Raw genomic sequence first — 16,505 nt, 5'->3', positions numbered from 1 at the left:
ATTCAACTGTACGTTCTCTGAGGATAGAGTTGTGTTTCATTATTTACTGTGCCTTCCCTAGGTGTGCTCAATAAGGACTAGGTGCATGGTGATCGTCTGATTTCCTCAAAGCCTGCTTTGAAGTCTGATGTAATAGTACTTACCCTTTAACCAGCTGAAATGGTCAGAAACTTGGCCAGGGTTAACACAATCTGTCTGAGGCCAGTGACTGCAATGGTTGTCATCTCACTGCTTTCCCAGGCTGAGGTGGCTGACTGGTTGGCTGGTAGCTGGTTGATGGGGTTATAGGCCTTTCTGTGTAAATCCTTCCCCAGACAGCTTTCTGGTTCAAGGAGGTGGCCCTTCTCAGGCTGCCTCTTAGTCAGTAGTATCTGTGTAGCTGTGCTTCCTTGCCAGAACCTCTGTGTACATTCTCAGGAGCTCTCAATGTTGTTAAAAACATAAAAGATAGGCAGTAAAGAAAGAAGACCAAGAACTGGGAGGAGAGAAAGAGAGAAATAAATGAGGATAAAAGAATGGAGGATCATGACCTTAAGTGCAGCAGGTTGCTTAACCCAACCATAAACATCCCCTGCGCATAATAACACCTACTGTTGCACGTGAAATTACTTTGCCAGGGAAGTCTACACAGACTTTGGTTTTTGAGGGACCTGTGCAAACTCTGATGGCCACGCTGGCAGCCCTCCAAGTTAGAGACTTTACTGACTTCTGATTGAAGTCTGCTCAGACAGAATCTTTGATAGAGCCTGCTCTTATAGGTAAAGACCATTCCAAGCTTGTTGCAAGAACAAAATGAGATGATAGATGGAAATAGATCTTTTAGTCTATAAAACAGTATACAAATGCTGGTATTTTTGTGAGCTCCTGAGGGCACTGACAGGGGTTTAATGTTGTCCAGTAGGGTCTTCATGGAAGTTTGGAACAGATTTTTAAATATATGCGCCTAAAGAAAATCAAATCCACCTACAGAAAGAAGTGAATTGAGTCCCCAGTAGGGAAAAACATGTCTGCATGTCTGAGAGACACCTAAACTGTATGTCTGAGGAGTGATTGTTACCTAATTATATGAGAAAAGCCTTGGGTTTTCTGAGTGCCCTCAATTGATTAGAAATGTTTTCTTTAGAAGTAATTCCCCAGAAAATGCTTGTAATTTCATTGTCAATGAAACTGTTGACACTTCTTTTAAAGTGTCTGTTAACTTATGTTAAATTACAGTGGGAGTGCATGTGGCCCCCAAATGAATGTATTATGGTTGCACCGTTTTAATAACTAACAATTTGAATAACGTTAAGGAAGTGACTAAAAAGTAAACTGTCGCTGCTCTGCTCCTTCCATGAAAATGACCCTTTTCTCCTTCCAGCTTCAACACATGAGACTTCACTTCAGTTCCTGACCTGAATGCATGACTCTTCAATCTCAGGACTTGCATAATTAATGGAATGCCGTCCTAAGGTTGTTGAGTTCTGCATTTCTGGGCATTTCATCTTTATGACGAAGTACCCATTCCCTCACTCCAAAGACTAAGCCTGAAAGATTTTTCTTCCTAGGGAAGAATCTTCCTTGTAACTTTATCATTACAACAGTCAGAGACAGATTGGGGAGGTTTGATAGTTGGGCGATACCTTGCCAATAACCTGATCTTTGGCATGGGGCTCCCTCAAATTTGCAGTGTCTTGGGGATTCCTCCTGTGACTGTCTTGAAGAATAAACACTTTATGTTAATTTCCAGTGACTTAGTTTTCCATTTTCTCTTTTTAACAGGTCCAGTTAAAAACAAGAAAAAGGGTAAGTCAAGCTCCTGATTTTGTAAAATTGCTGTCACGTCTTTTCTAAAATTAGAAGAAAAAATCAAGGGAGAAGGATTTTTATATCGATTCAACACTAGTTGTCCATTATTTTACTCAATCACGTGGGATCTTCTTGAGTATTGTAGCTTCCAAGGAATAAGAAATATATATCATTTTTCAGTGATGACCCATGAAAGATAGAATTGCTTCCTAGCAACATGTGAAAGTTGTTTTTGTTTTTCTTTCTTGCTTCTTCCTCCATACAATGCATTTTACATCTCTTTCCTTCATTCTTCCTTTACTCTTTCCCCTGCCCTTCTCCTTTCTCCTTTTTTCCCCTCCTTTATCAAATCAGTGGCCAGGTATGAATGAAGTCCTAAGACTGCTTGTAGGGACTAGGTATACTACCTCTTGAGAGATGTCAGTACCCTATTTTTTGGCCTAAGAGCTATCCCTCTCCTATTTCTCAGATAGTCAGGGAAGGTATTTCTTGCTCTGGGGGTTTCAATATCATTTTGTCTGTAATGGAAAAACTCAGCTGTAGTAGTACCCTGATCATTTAGTCTTTTCCAAGAATCTCCTAGTTGAGTGCATCCCTTGTGCCATTGTTGGGTCTGTAAGTCTCCAGTGTACTTGCAATGGGAATGGCCCACAAGTTTGTACAAGTGCTTGCCTGCCTGAAGAGGAGAACCCAAAGACACAACAGGTTCCAAAAGACAGGACCAGACAATGTGGTCCACTCCTTAGGACTAAAAGAACCAACCACGAGACGGCTTAAAGATGGCAGAAGAGTAAGACGCGGAGATCTCCTTCCTCCTCACAGAGACATCAGAAATACATCTACACGTGGAACTTCTCCTATAGAACACCCACCGAACGCTGGCAGAAGACCTCAGACCTCCAAAAAGGCAAGAAACTCCCCACATATCTGGGTAGGGCAAAAGAAAAAAGAATAAACAGGGACAAAAGAATAGGGACGGGACCTACGCCAGTGGGAGGGAGCCGTGAAGGAGGAAAGTCTCCCACACACTAGAGGCCCCTTCGCGGGCGGAGACTGCGGGCGCTGGAGGGGGAAGCTCCGGAGCCGCGGAGGACAGCTCAGCCACAGGGGTGCGGAGGGCAAAGCGGAGAGATTCCCGCAGAGGATCGGTGCCGACCGGCACTCACCAGCCCGAGAGGCTTGTTTGCTCGCCCGCCGGGGCGGGCGGGGCCGGGAGCTGAGGCTCGGGCTTCAGTCGGATCCCAGGGAAAGGTCTGGAGTTGGCAGAGTGAAGACAGCTTGAAGGGGGCTAGTGCGCCACGGCTGGCCGGGAGGGAGTTTGGGAGAAGTCTGGAGCTGCCGAAGAGGCAAGAGACCTTTTCCTCCCTCTTTGCTGCCTGGGCGCGAGGAGAGGGGATTAAGTGCGCCGCTTAAAGGAGCCCTAGAAGCGGGCGCGGAGCTGCCGAAGAGACAAGAGACTTTTTCTTGCCTCTTTGCTTCCTCGGGTGTGAGGTGAGGGGATTAAGAGCACCGCGTAGAGGAGCTCCAGAAACGGGCGCGAGCCGCGGCTGTCGGCACGGACAGTAGAGACGGGTGTCGGACGCTAAGGTTGCTGCTGCCACCACCAAGAGGCCTGTGTGTGAGCACAGGTCACTCTCCACACCGGCCCTCCCGGGAGCCCGTGCAGTCTGCCACTGCCGGGGTCCCGGGATCCAGGGACAGCTTCCCCGGGAGAACGTACGGCGCGCCTTGGGCCTGTGCAGCGTCACGTCGGCCTCTGCCGCCGCGGACTTGCCCCGCCCCCGTGCCACTCCCTCCCCCCAGCCTGAGTGAACTGGAGACCCCGAATCAACTGCTCCTTTAACATCGTCCTGTCTGAGCGAAGGGCAGTCGCCCTCGGACAACCTACACGCAGAGGCGGGACCAAGTCCAAAGCTGAACCCCAGGAGCTGTGCGAACAGAGAGGAGAGGGGGAGGTCTCTCCCAGCAGCCTCAGAAGCGGCGGATTAAAGCTCCACAATCAACTTGAAGTGCCCTGCATCTGTTGAAAACCTGAATAGACAACGAATCATCCCAAGTTGAGGAGGTGGACTTTGGGAGCAAGATATACTATTATTTTCCCCTTTTTTTGCTTTTTGTGAGTGTGTATGTGAGTGCTGCTGTGTGAGATTTTGTCTGTATAGCTTTGCTTGCACCATTTGTCCTAGGGTTAGACCGACCCATTTTTCTGTTTTTTTTTTTTTTTTAAAGGAAATTTTTCTTCTTAATAATTATTTTTATTTTAATAACTATACTTTATACTACTCTGTCTTCTCCCTTTCTTTCTTCCTTTCTTCCTTCCTTTCTTCCCTCCTTCCCTCTTTCTTCCTTCCTTCCCCCTTCTTTCCTTCCTTCCTCTCTTCCTTCCTCCCTTTCTTCCTCTGTACCCTCCTTCCTTCCTTTCTTCCTTCCTTCCTTCATTTCTTCCTTCCTTCCCTCCCTCCCTCCTTCCTTCCTTTTCTTTCCTCCCTATTTATTCTACCTTTTATTTTGAGCCGTGTGGATTAAAGGTTCTTGGCGCCCCAGCCAGGCACCAGGGCGGTGTCCCTGAGGTGGGAGAACCAACCTCTAGACACTAGTCCACAAGAGACCTCCGAGCTCCACGTAATATCAGACGGCGAAAATCTCCCAGAGACCTCCATCTCAACACCAAGACCCAGCTTCACTCAAGGACCAGCAAAGAACAGTGCTGGACACCCTATCCCCAACAAAGAGCAAGACAGGTCTACAGCCCCATCCATTAGCAGAGAGGCTGCCTAAAATCATAATAAGGTTACCAACATCCCCAAACACACCACCAGACGAGGACCTGCCCACCAGAAAGACAAGATCCAGGCTCATCCACCAGAACAGAGGCACTAGTCCCCCCAACCAGGGAATCTACTCAACCCACTGAACAAACCTTAGCCACTGGGGACAGCTACCAAAAACAACAGGAACTACGAACCTGCAGCGTGCAAAAAGGAGACCTCAAACACAGTAAGATAAGCGAAATGAGAAGACAGAAAAACACACAACAGATGAAGGAGCAAGATAAAAACACACCAGACCTAACAGATGAAGAGGTAATAGCCAATCTACCTGAAAGAGAATTTAGAATAATGATGGTGAAGATGATGCAAAATCTTGGAAATAGAATAGACAATTTGCAAGAAACAGTTAACAGGGACCTAGAAGAAATAAAGAGGAAGCAAGAAACGATGAGCAACACAATAAATGAAATGAAAAATACTCTAGATGGGATCAATAGCAGAATAACTGAGGCAGAAGGACGGATAAGTGACCTGGAAGATAAAATAGTGGAAATAACTACTGCAGAGCAGAAGAAAGAAAAAAGAATGAAAAGAACTGAGGACAGTCTCAGAGACCTCTGGGACAACATTAAACGCACCAACATTCAAATTATAGGGGTCCCAGAAGAAGAAGAGAAAAAGAAAGGGACTGAGAAAATATTTGAAGAGATTATAGTTGAAAACTTCCCTAATATGGGAAAGGAAATAGTCAATCAAGTCCAGAAAGCACAGAGAGTTCCATACAGGATAAACCCAAAGAGAAACACGCCAAGACACATAATAATCAAACTGTCAAAAATTAAATACAAAGAAAACATATTAAAAGCAGCAAGGGAAAAACAACAAATAACACACAAGGGAATCCCCATAAGATTAACATCTGATCTTTCAGCAGAAACTCTACAAGCCAGAAGGGAGTGGCAGGACATATTTAAAGTGATGAAGGAAAAAAACCTACAACCAAGATTACTCTACCCAGCAAGGATCTCATTCAGATTTGATGGAGAAATTAAAACCTTTACAGACAAGCAAAAGCTGAGAGAGTTCAGCACCACCAAACCAGCTCTACAACAAATCCTAAAAGAACTTCTCTAGGCGAGAAACACAAGAGAAGGAAAAGACCTACAAGAACAACCCGAAACAATTAAGTAAATGGTAATAGGAACATACATATCGATAATTACCTTAAATGTAAATGGATTAAATGCTCCCACCAAAAGACACAGACTGGCTGAATGGATACAAAAACAAGACCCATATATATGCTGTCTACAAGAGACCCACTTCAGACCTAGGGACACATACAGACTGAAAGTAAGGGGATGGAAAAAGATATTCCACGCAAATGGAAATCAGAAGAAAGCTGGAGTAGCAATTCTCATATCAGACAAAATAGACTTTAAAATAAAGACTATTACAAGAGACAAAGAAGGACACTACATAATGATCAAGGGATCGATCCATGAAGAAGATATAACAATTGTAAATATTTATGCACCCAACATAGGAGCACCTCAATACATAAGGCAAATACTAACAGCCTTAAAAGGGGAAATCGACAGTAACACAATTATAATGGGGGACTTTAACACCCCACTTTCACCAATGGACAGATCATCCAAAATGAAAATAAATAAGGAAACACAAGCTTTAAATGATACATTAAACAAGATGGACTTAATTGATATTTATAGGACATTCCATCCAAAAACAACAGAATACACATTTTTCTCAAGTGCCCATGGAACATTCTCCAGGATAGATCATATCTTGGGTCACAAATCTAGCCTTGGCAAATTTAAGAAAATTGAAATCGTATCAAGTATCTTTTCCGACCACAACGCTATGAGACTAGATATCAATTATAGGAAAAGATCTGTAAAAAATACAAACACATGGAGGCTAAACAATACTCTACTTAATAACGAAGTGATCACTGAAGAAATCAAAGAGGAAATCAAAAAATACTTAGAAACAAATGACAATGGAGACACAACGACCCAAAACCTATGGGATACAGCAAAAGCAGTTCTAAGAGGCAAGTTTATAGCAATACAATCATACCTTAAGAAACAGGAAACATCTCGAATAAACAACCTAACTTTGCACTTAAAGCAATTAGAGAAAGAAGAACAAAAAACCCCCAAATTTAGCAGAAGGAAAGAAATCATAAAGATCAGATCAGAAATAAATGAAAAAGAAGTGAAGGAAACAATAGCAGAGATCAATAAAACTAAAAGCTGGTTCTTTGAGAAGATAAATAAAATTGATAAACCATTAGCCAGACTCATCAAGAATAAAAGGGAGAAGACTCAAATCAATAGAATTAGAAATGAAAAAGGAGATGTAACAACTGACACTGCAGAAATACAAAAGATTATTAGAGATTACTACAAGCAACTGTATGCCAATAAAATGGACAACCTGGAAGAAATGGACAAATTCTTAGAAATGCACAACCTGCCGAGACTGAACCAGGAAGAAATAGAAAATATGAACAGACCAATCACAAGCACTGAAATTGAAATTGTGATTAAAAATCTTCCAACAAACAAAAGCCCAGGACCAGATGGCTTCACAGGCGAATTCTATCAAACATTTAGAGAAGAGCTAACACCTATCCTTCTCAAACTCTTCCAACAGATAGCAGAGGGAGGAACACTCCCAAACTCATTCTATGAGGCCAACATTACCCTGATACCAAAACCAGACAAAGACGTCACAAAGAAAGAAAACTACAGGCCAATATCACTGATGAACATAGATGCAAAAATCCTCAACAAAATATTAGCAAACAGAATCCAAAAGCACATTAAAAGGATCATACACCATGATCAAGTGGGGTTTATCCCAGGAATGCAAGGATTCTTCAATATACGCAAATCAATCAACGTGATACACCATATCAACAAACTGAAGGAGAAAAACCATATGATCATCTCAATAGATGCAGAAAAAGCTTTTGACAAAATTCAACACTCATTTATGATAAAAACCTTGCAGAAAGTAGGCATACAGGGAACTTTCCTCAACATAATAAAGGCCATATATGACAAACCCACAGCTAGCATCGTTCTCAATGGTGAAAAACTGAAACCATTTCCACTAAGATCAGGAACAAGACAAGGTTGCCCACTCTCACCACTCTTATTCAACATAGTTTTGGAAGTTCTAGCCACAGCAATCAGAGAAGAAAAAGAAATAAAAGGAATCCAACTAGGAAAAGAAGAAGTAAAGCTGTCACTGTTTGCAGGTGACATGATACTATACATAGAGAATCCTAAGGATGCTACCAGAAAACTACTAGAACTAATCAATGAATTTGGTAAAGTAGCAGGATACAAAATTAATTCACAGAAATCTCTGGCATTCTTATACACTAATGATGAAAAATCTGAGAGTGAAATTAAGAAAACACTCCCATTTACCATTGCAACAAAAAGAATAAAATATCTAGGAATAAACCTACCTAAGGAGACAAAAGACTTGTATGCAGAAAACTATAAGACACTGATGAAAGAAATTAAAGATGATACAAATAGGTGGAGAAATATACCATGTTCTTGGATTGGAAGAATCAACATAGTGAAAATGACTATACTACCCAAAGCAATCTACCGATTCAATGCAATCCCTATCAAATTACCACTGGCATTTTTTACAGAACTAGAACAAAAAATTTCACAATTTGTATGGAAACATAAAAGACCCCGAATAGCCAAAGCAATCTTGAGAACGAGAAATGGAGCTGGAGGAATTAGGCTCCCTGACTTCAGACTCTACTACAAGGCTACAGTAATCAAGACAATATGGTACTGGCACAAAAACAGAAATATAGATCAATGGAACAGGATAGAGAGCCCAGAGATAAACCCACACACATATGGTCACCTTATCTTTGATAAAGGAGGGAAGGATATACAGTGGAGAAAAGACAGCCTCTTCAATAAATGGTGCTGGGAAAACTGGACAGCTACATGTAAAAGTATGAAATTAGAACAATCCCTAACACCACACACAAAAATAAACTCAAAATGGGTTAAAGACCTAAATGTAAGGCCAGACACTATCAAACTCTTAGAGGAAAACATAGGCAGAACACTATACGACATAAATCACAGCAAGATCCTTTTTGACCCATCTCCTAGAGAAATGGAAATAAAAACACAAATAAACAAATGGGACCTAATGAAACTTAAAAGCTTTTGCACAGCAAAGGATACCATAAACAAGACCAAAAGACAACCCTCAGAATGGGAGAAAATATTTGCAAATGAAGCAACTGACAAAGGATTAATTTCCAAAATTTATAAGCAACTCATGCAGCTCAATAACAAAAAAACAAACAACCCAATCCAAAAATGGGCAGAAGAACTAATTAGACATTTCTCCAAAGAAGATATACAGATTGCTAACAAACACATGAAAGAATGCTCAACCTCATTAATCATTAGAGAAATGCAAATCAAAACTACAATGAGATATCATCTCACACCGGTCAGATTGGCCATCATCAAAAACTCTAGAAACAATAAATGCTGGAGAGGGTGTGGAGAAAAGGGAACCCTCTTGCACTGTTGGTGGGAATGTAAATTGATACAGCCGCTATGGAGAACAGTATGGAGGTTCCTTAAAAAACTACAAATAGAACTACCATACGACCCAGCAATCCCACTACTGGGAATATACCCTGAGAAAACCATAATTCAGAAAGACTCATGTACCAAAATGTTCATTGCAGCTCTATTTACAATAGCCAGGACATGGAAGCAACCTAAGTGTCCATCAACAGATGAATGGATAAGGAAGATGTGGCACATATATACAATGGAATATTACTCAGCCATAAAAAGAAATGAAACTGAGTTATTTATAATGAGGTGGATGGACCTGGAGTCTGTCATACAGAGTGAAGTAAGTCAGAAGGAGAAAAACAAATACCGTATGCTAACACATATATATGGACTCTAAGGGAAAAAAATGTCATGAAGAGATTAGTGGTAGGACGGGAATAAAACACAGACTTACTCGAGCATGGACTTGAGGATATGGGGAGGGGGAGGGGTGGGCTGTGACCAAGTGGGGGAGTGGCAGGGACATATATACACTATCAAATGTAAATTAGATAGCTGGTGGGAAGCTGCTGCATAGCACAGGGAGATCACCTCTGTGCTTTGTGACCGCCTGGGGGGGTGGGATAGGGAGGGTGGGAGAGAGGGTGATGCAAGAGGGAGGAGATGTGGTAGCATGTGTGTATGTATAACTGATTTAGTTTGTTGTAGAGGGAAAAATAACACACTATTGTAAAACAATTATACTCCAATAAAGATGTTAAAAAAAAAAAAAAAAAAAAGAACCAACCACGAAACGAGTTTTAAGTACCTATTTCTTTCTGTGTTCTGACCTGGGAGGAAAATAGAGTGAAATTCATGAGTTTTCATTAAAATGGTCTAAGCAAAATGATTCTGTCTGTTAACATTTCTGGATCTTTACAGAGTAGATTATCAACCCCAGACTAGGCCCGAAAGACTGGCTTCAGCTGCCTCCTGCCACTTCTCTGAGTACTAGGGTACTCTGGTTGCTTCAGATGCCATGGCCCACATGGGATACCTGTGTCCCTGCTGTAAAGAAGCTGAAGAATGGCCTGGCCCCTAAGGACCTGAGCTGAGCAAAATTGGGAAAAAGCCAGAGAACTGGAGTCAGTGAGGAAACCTTTCTTTGTGGAGCCTGGGCATTCACCAAGCTATTCTGTCTTTTAAGAAAGTAAATGTGACGTTCATTTTTTTTTTTCATAAATTTATTTATTTATTTATTTTTGGCTGCGTTGGGTCTTTGTTGCTGCACACGGGCTTTCTCTAGTTGCAGCGAGTGGGGACTACTCTTCGTTGCGGTGCACGGGTTTCTCATTGCAGTGGCTTCTCTTGTTGTGGAGCATGAGCTCTAGGCACGCGGGCTTCAGTAGTTGTGGCTTGCGGGATCTAGAGCGCCTCAGTAGTTGTGGCGCACAGGGCTGAGTTGCTCCGCGGCATGTGAGAACTTCCCGAACCCGTGTCCGCTGCATTGGCAGGCGGATTCTTAAGCACTGCGCCACCAGGGAAGCCCAAATTTGACTTTCAAGTGTGTGGTTTTCCGTTCTTATCACATCCCTTTAAGACAGAAATTTTAACAAACCTAGAAAGCTCCCCTGGCCTGGACAAGGACAACCTCTGCTCCTAACACAAGCCCAGGGATGACTTCCTTTCTTTCTTTCTTTTTTAAAATCTATCTATTTATCTATCTATCTATTTATTTATTTATTTCTGGCTGCATTGGGTCTTCATTGCTGCACGCGGGCTTTCTCTAATTGCAGCAAGCGGGGGCTATTCTTCGTTGCCCTGCATGTACCTCTTATTGCGGTGGCTTCTCTTGTTGCAGAGCATGGGCTCTAGGCATGCAGGCTTCAGTAGTTGTGACACGCGGGCTTCAGTAGTTGTGACATTCGGGCTCAGTAGTTGTGGTGCACTGGCTTAGTTGCTCCGTGGCATGTGGGATCTTCCCGGACCAGGGATCGAACCTGTGTCCCTTGCATTGGCAGGTGGATTCTTAACCACTGCACCACCAGGGAAGTCCCCTTCCTTTCTTTCTTAATAGGTAGACTTGAGAGCACTTTCTAATGACAGCTACTAAGTTTTTTTTCCACTCACTCATTCACTAGACAGTGAATAAGCATCTTGTAATTGTCAGGAAGAGAGATACAGAGATGACGAAAAATGGTTCCTGCCCTCCAAAATCTCCCGGTATAGTTGGAATCATGGAAGCACACACAAATAATTGAAGTACAATATTTTTAAAAGTGCAATCATAGAAGCATGAGCTTCTCATGCTTGGTCCCACATCTCAGAGAAAGCATTATCTAACCTAGACTTTGAAGGATGAGGAAAAAAGAAGGGGAAGAGTATTCCAGCAAAGAAAACTACATACTGAAATCTCTCAGAGGCATGAAAGAACATGTCGTGTCTGAAGGAACAGCAAGTAGGCTAGTGATTTACCCAAATATAGGGCATGTGTGTGGTAGGGAGCAGCACCCATTTGAAGTGTCATCCAAGGGGTGAGCACCGAGAGAACACACTTGCTGGTGGTAATGGAAGGCAGTTGTCTAGGCGAGAAGCTCTGAAATTACAAACTCAAGAGGTCCCAATGCCTCTGGCAGTGACTTGGATCACTGCCCAGCACTGCTACCTTGTATGTGGGCCACTGTTGGGAAGAGAATGCACACAGGCTTTAAACATTTGCCTTGGCTGAAAGTGATTTAGAAGCCATTTAATAATGATATCCTTGGACACAGTGAATAGACACATGCCTGAAGAGGTAATTGAGTTGTTCATTTAATTTCCATCCTTTAATGGAATTTTTCCCCTCCCATAACTCTCTCTCTCTCTCTCTCTCTCCCCCCCCCTTGCTTTTAGTTTATTCTTTCAATAATTTGAGCTTCATTAAAAGAACGTGTGTATTCTTGCATCTAAGACTACACAGGGTAACTTGATAAGTACAAAAGACTCTGGGCTTTTGTATTGTGAGGTGCTCTGTTAAAGTAAGGAAATCCAGAGAAGGAACCAGTCCTCTAAAGTCATCTTCTTGGCCCAAGGGCCATTTTGTACATGCTCCTCTGTGGGGCCAACTTTCTGTAAGGATGCAAGGATGAGAAGCACAGTTACCTAAACCTGGTTGCAGAGGAGCAAAGAGGACCAGCTGCAGAACTAGATCCCAGCAGGAGCTTGTTCCCAGATGCCTTCTAGCATTTTCATAAGTGAACATTCTCTGTTTACACTGCAACCATTATTCACTTTCACTGCAGGAGTTTCTGGCTGTAATTCTTCCAAAATTACATTAACAATCACAGGAGACTCACAGCCTTGACACTAAAGTTCACACTACCCACAGAAGCCCCTCTAGCTCAAAAATCACTGTTAGACCTGGACATTCTGGGACAGAGTACAGCCTACTATGCACCATCCCCTGTGTCTGTGCCACTCAGAGAAGAGTGAGAGAGAAGCAGACTTTATAACCAGGCTAGGGAAGTTTCCTGACTGCCAGGGGTAAGTCAATCTTCCTTATGGAACCTCAGTCTTGGGAGGAAACTTAGAGAAATCATCGAGGCCAAGCTCCTCATTTTACTGATGGAGAAACTAAGGCTCAGGGAGAGGAAGGGATTTACCCAAAGTATACGTCCATGGCAGAGCTGAGGCTTACAGCCTTATCTCCTGACTACAGATTCCCTGTTTTTTTCCACTACACTAGCCGGAATTGAAACTTGGGTGCTGAATAAGCCTGACTTGGAAGCTGCCCAAATCTGAAGGGAGATGGCTTTGCTGTTCGGCATCTTAAAATTTGCTAGATCTCAAAACCGGGCAGATTCAATCTTTTGCTGCAAAGTGCAGGGAAAATGCTAAGACTCCTGTCTCTCCGTGAGAGAGAAGCTTTATGGACCTTCCTTCCTTTCCTCCCTGGGGAAGGGGCCCCACAATGACCCTGTTGTTTCATTGCAAATGCAGATGTGGTTAGACATGGACAAGTGACCTCTTGAGTGGCATTGCCATGGGGATTGGGTATCTTGAGCACGTGGCATTCTTCTTAAAAGAGGACCTGATAAATCAGAACAGGATTCTCCTCCCTGAGAGCCCAGGGAGCCAGGAGGTAGAGTCGGGAAGGAGGTATTTAAGTGAGACTTGACAGGGTTATATTTTAAAAGGAAGAAAGTATCACAGGTGAAGACACCATGATGGAGTTTGGGGAAAGGCTCCCATTCCTGAGACTTCCACAAGATTGTGAAAAAGCGAGGAAGGGAGGAAGCAGCCACCCACCTGTGACCACCTGCAGTGCTTGAATTGGACTGCATGGAGCAGAGGAGGTTAAACAGGAGGAACTGGAGGTTTTGGTTCAAAACCACAGTTATGACTCTGTTAACATAGCTACATTCTGGTGGGGATGTGGGAAGGACTGGAATATGGAATAAGAAGGCTGAGACTGCTCTGAAAGGATAGCGAGGAGGAAACGGGGAGGACCTGGTGGCTAGATTAGTAATACATTCAAGAATAGGGCCTCCTGGGCTTCCCTGGTGGCGCAGTGGTTGAGAGTCCGCCTGCCAATGCAGGGGACACGGGTTCGTGCCCCGGTCCGGGAAGATCCCACATGCCGCGGAGCAGCTGCGCCCGTGAGCCATGGCTGCTGAGCCTGTGCGTCCGTGAGCCTGTGCTCCGCAACGGGAGAGGCCACAACAGTGAGAGGCCCGTGTACCGCAAAAAATAAAAAAACAAAAACAAAAAAAAAAAAAAAAAAAAAAAAAAGAATAGGGCCTCCAGGGCTTCCCTGGTGGCGCAGTGGTTGAGAATCCGCCTGCCGATGCAGGAGACACGGGTTCGTGCCCTGGTCCGGGAAGATCCCACATGCCGCGGAGCAACTAAGCCCGTGAGCCATGGCCGCTAGGCCTGCGCGTCCCGAGCCTGTGCTCCGCAACGGGAGAGGCCACAACAGTGAGAGGCCCGCATACCGCAAAAAAAAAAAAAAAAAAAAAAAATGGGAAGCCAGATTATTTAGCCTATAAAAATAGAGGTTGATAGGTGACTTAATGTCTTTGAGCACATGAGGGTTATTGTGTGCATGATGGTAGCTATTCTTCTCTATCTATACAAACAATAGAATAAGAGCTTAAACTGCCACAGGAGGAATTTCAGTTCAATATACAGAATAACTTCCTAACAGTGAGGGGGTGATAAACATTGGAACATGTTACCAAGGGAGTTTGCAGAATTTCCTTTCCCAGAGATCTTTAAAAATAGGGTTTAGAGGGGTCAGCTGAGAAGGCAAAATCCTGCCTGCTGCTTCCTCCTCAGCTCAGCTCTCTGCTCTCCACTGCCCCTTCTTTCCTTATGTTGCTTGAGCCCTCTCTCTCTCTCTCTCTCTCTCTCCCCCCTTCCCTCCTTCGCCCTCCCCTCCCCCACCTCTCATCTCCCAGACTCCTTCCAATCCCACATTCCCACCTCCATCCCAAGCCCAAGTCCCTGTACATCCCAACTCCTATAGGAAACCTTCCTGGAGCTGATATTCTTCCTAAAATCAGGCGTGGACAGTAAACGTGAAAGCCACACTCTTCAACAATAGCCCAGTTTTCAATTCTAAAAAGTGACCCATAGGTCTAGCCACTTGGCAATTCTGATCCTTTGGACTTAGCCGAACTGTAACCTCCTTTCTGAAGCCTTCCCTGACCTCTCCAGCATTTTGTCCCTACCACTAATGCAGCACTTCTACTATCGTGTGACTGTGTCTGTTTCCCCACTAGACTGAGCTCCTTGAGGGCCATTATATCTTCAAACCCAACCTGTAAATGATTATTCATGAAACAGGGTAGGTAGTGTGTGTGTGTGTGTGTGTGTGTGTGTGTGTGTGTGTGTGTGTGTGTGTGTGTGTGTATCACGTATGATAAAAGTATCCACCTCTTTAAGAGCAGGAACTCCCAGAGGGCCGACTTTGTGTCATTAGAAGGCTGTGGAACTCCTGACAGTACATTCTCAGTCAATAACTACAAATGTAATACCTAATCTTGTCTTTCAGGAAAGAAGGCAGGACCTCCTGGGCCCAATGGTCCCCCAGGACCTCCAGGACCTCCAGGACCTCAAGGACCCCCAGGGATTCCTGGGATTCCTGGAATTCCAGGAACAACTGTTATGGGACCACCTGGCCCTCCAGGTCCTCCTGGTCCTCAAGGACCCCCTGGTCTCCAGGGACCTTCTGGTGAGTTCCTCCATCTCTCCACCCTCCTAGGCTCCTAAAAGTTCTCTAATAGAGCAAGGGTGGGTGATCCCAAGAGCAGTTTCAAATGGTGGTGTGCAGTGGTGTGCAATAAGAAATGCAGGTCTCCTTAGTTCAGTAGAGAGCTGGGAATTGAACAAGCCCTGCTCTAACTTCTTGTTTATACCAGCTTGTCAAGGAAGAGATACCTGTTCTTGACCTGTCTCAACCCTCCCATCATAAGCCCTCCCTGACTCTAGGCCTCCCTGTAAACTCATGAGCCAGAGACAGAGGACATAAGGGTTCACCAGAGTTCCCACAGGGGATGGATTTGGTCTGCTCTGATTCCCAGCATTCAGCTTCACATACTGATGTTTCATTAGAGATAGGCTATGAGGAGGAATGCTGGGGACTGGACAGAATGACAAGCCCTAGAGCAGCCTCATCCCTTGAACTCTGAAATGTCTTTCCCACAGAGGTAGACAAGTAGTCACTGACGGTCAAGGAGTTGGCAACTTATGAATCACTCAGGCTGTGGAAGAAGCAGACACAGGCACCAAGACCAACTTGTTGAGGAACCAAGTGCTTTTTGCACTACATCCTTCCCCCCAACACATTGCCTCTTTGAAGATCATTTAATCTCCTTGCATCTTTCCCTTTGGGCCCAGAAGGGCATCCAAAAGATCCAGATCCAGATCCAAACCTGCCTAATTGAAGTTGACTGGAGTCAGACTATCTGGGCTTAGGTCAGTTGTTATTTCCTTCTCCTGTTCCCCTCTTGTATCTTAGGGCTTTATAGAAATGGAGTCTTTATGGCTGAGTTCTCTGGGTCTTCACCGCCACAAGACTCAGATTCTTTGACTCATAGTTCAAACAGGGCTAATCAGTGTCACCATGGCCCCAAGAGATGCAGTTAGGGTTTTTTTTTCATCCAATCTTTCCACAAATATTAATTGAGCACTTTCTATGTGCAAGAGATATATTGATAAGTGGTCCCTGTTCTTGTGGAATTTATGTCCTACAGGAGGAGAGAGACAATTAAAGAAGCAAGATATTTACAAATGGCAATGCGCTCTATGAAGAAAATTAATAGAAAGGGAGCAAAAGGTTAAAGAAGCAAGCACCGTCATCTCGGGGTCACGT

General features: G+C 43.8%; 1 protein-coding gene across 4 annotated transcripts in view; it reads left to right on the top strand.

Annotated features, from left to right (window-relative positions):
* The window catches only part of EDA (ectodysplasin A), a 403,077-nt gene that overhangs the window by 376,422 nt on the left and 10,150 nt on the right, over window positions 1-16,505 (top strand). For all 4 annotated transcript variants that reach the window (XM_059050456.2, XM_059050457.2, XM_059050459.2 and 1 more), the window contains exons 3-4: window positions 1,762-1,785; window positions 15,186-15,365. In XM_059050456.2, coding sequence (XP_058906439.1) covers window positions 1,762-1,785; window positions 15,186-15,365 — 204 coding nt within the window. The remainder of the gene's footprint in view (window positions 1-1,761; window positions 1,786-15,185; window positions 15,366-16,505) is intronic.

Source organism: Kogia breviceps, chromosome X, assembly GCF_026419965.1.
Source record: "Kogia breviceps isolate mKogBre1 chromosome X, mKogBre1 haplotype 1, whole genome shotgun sequence".
NCBI lineage: Eukaryota > Metazoa > Chordata > Mammalia > Artiodactyla > Physeteridae > Kogia > Kogia breviceps.
This window is presented reverse-complemented; position numbering and strand designations above follow the sequence as displayed.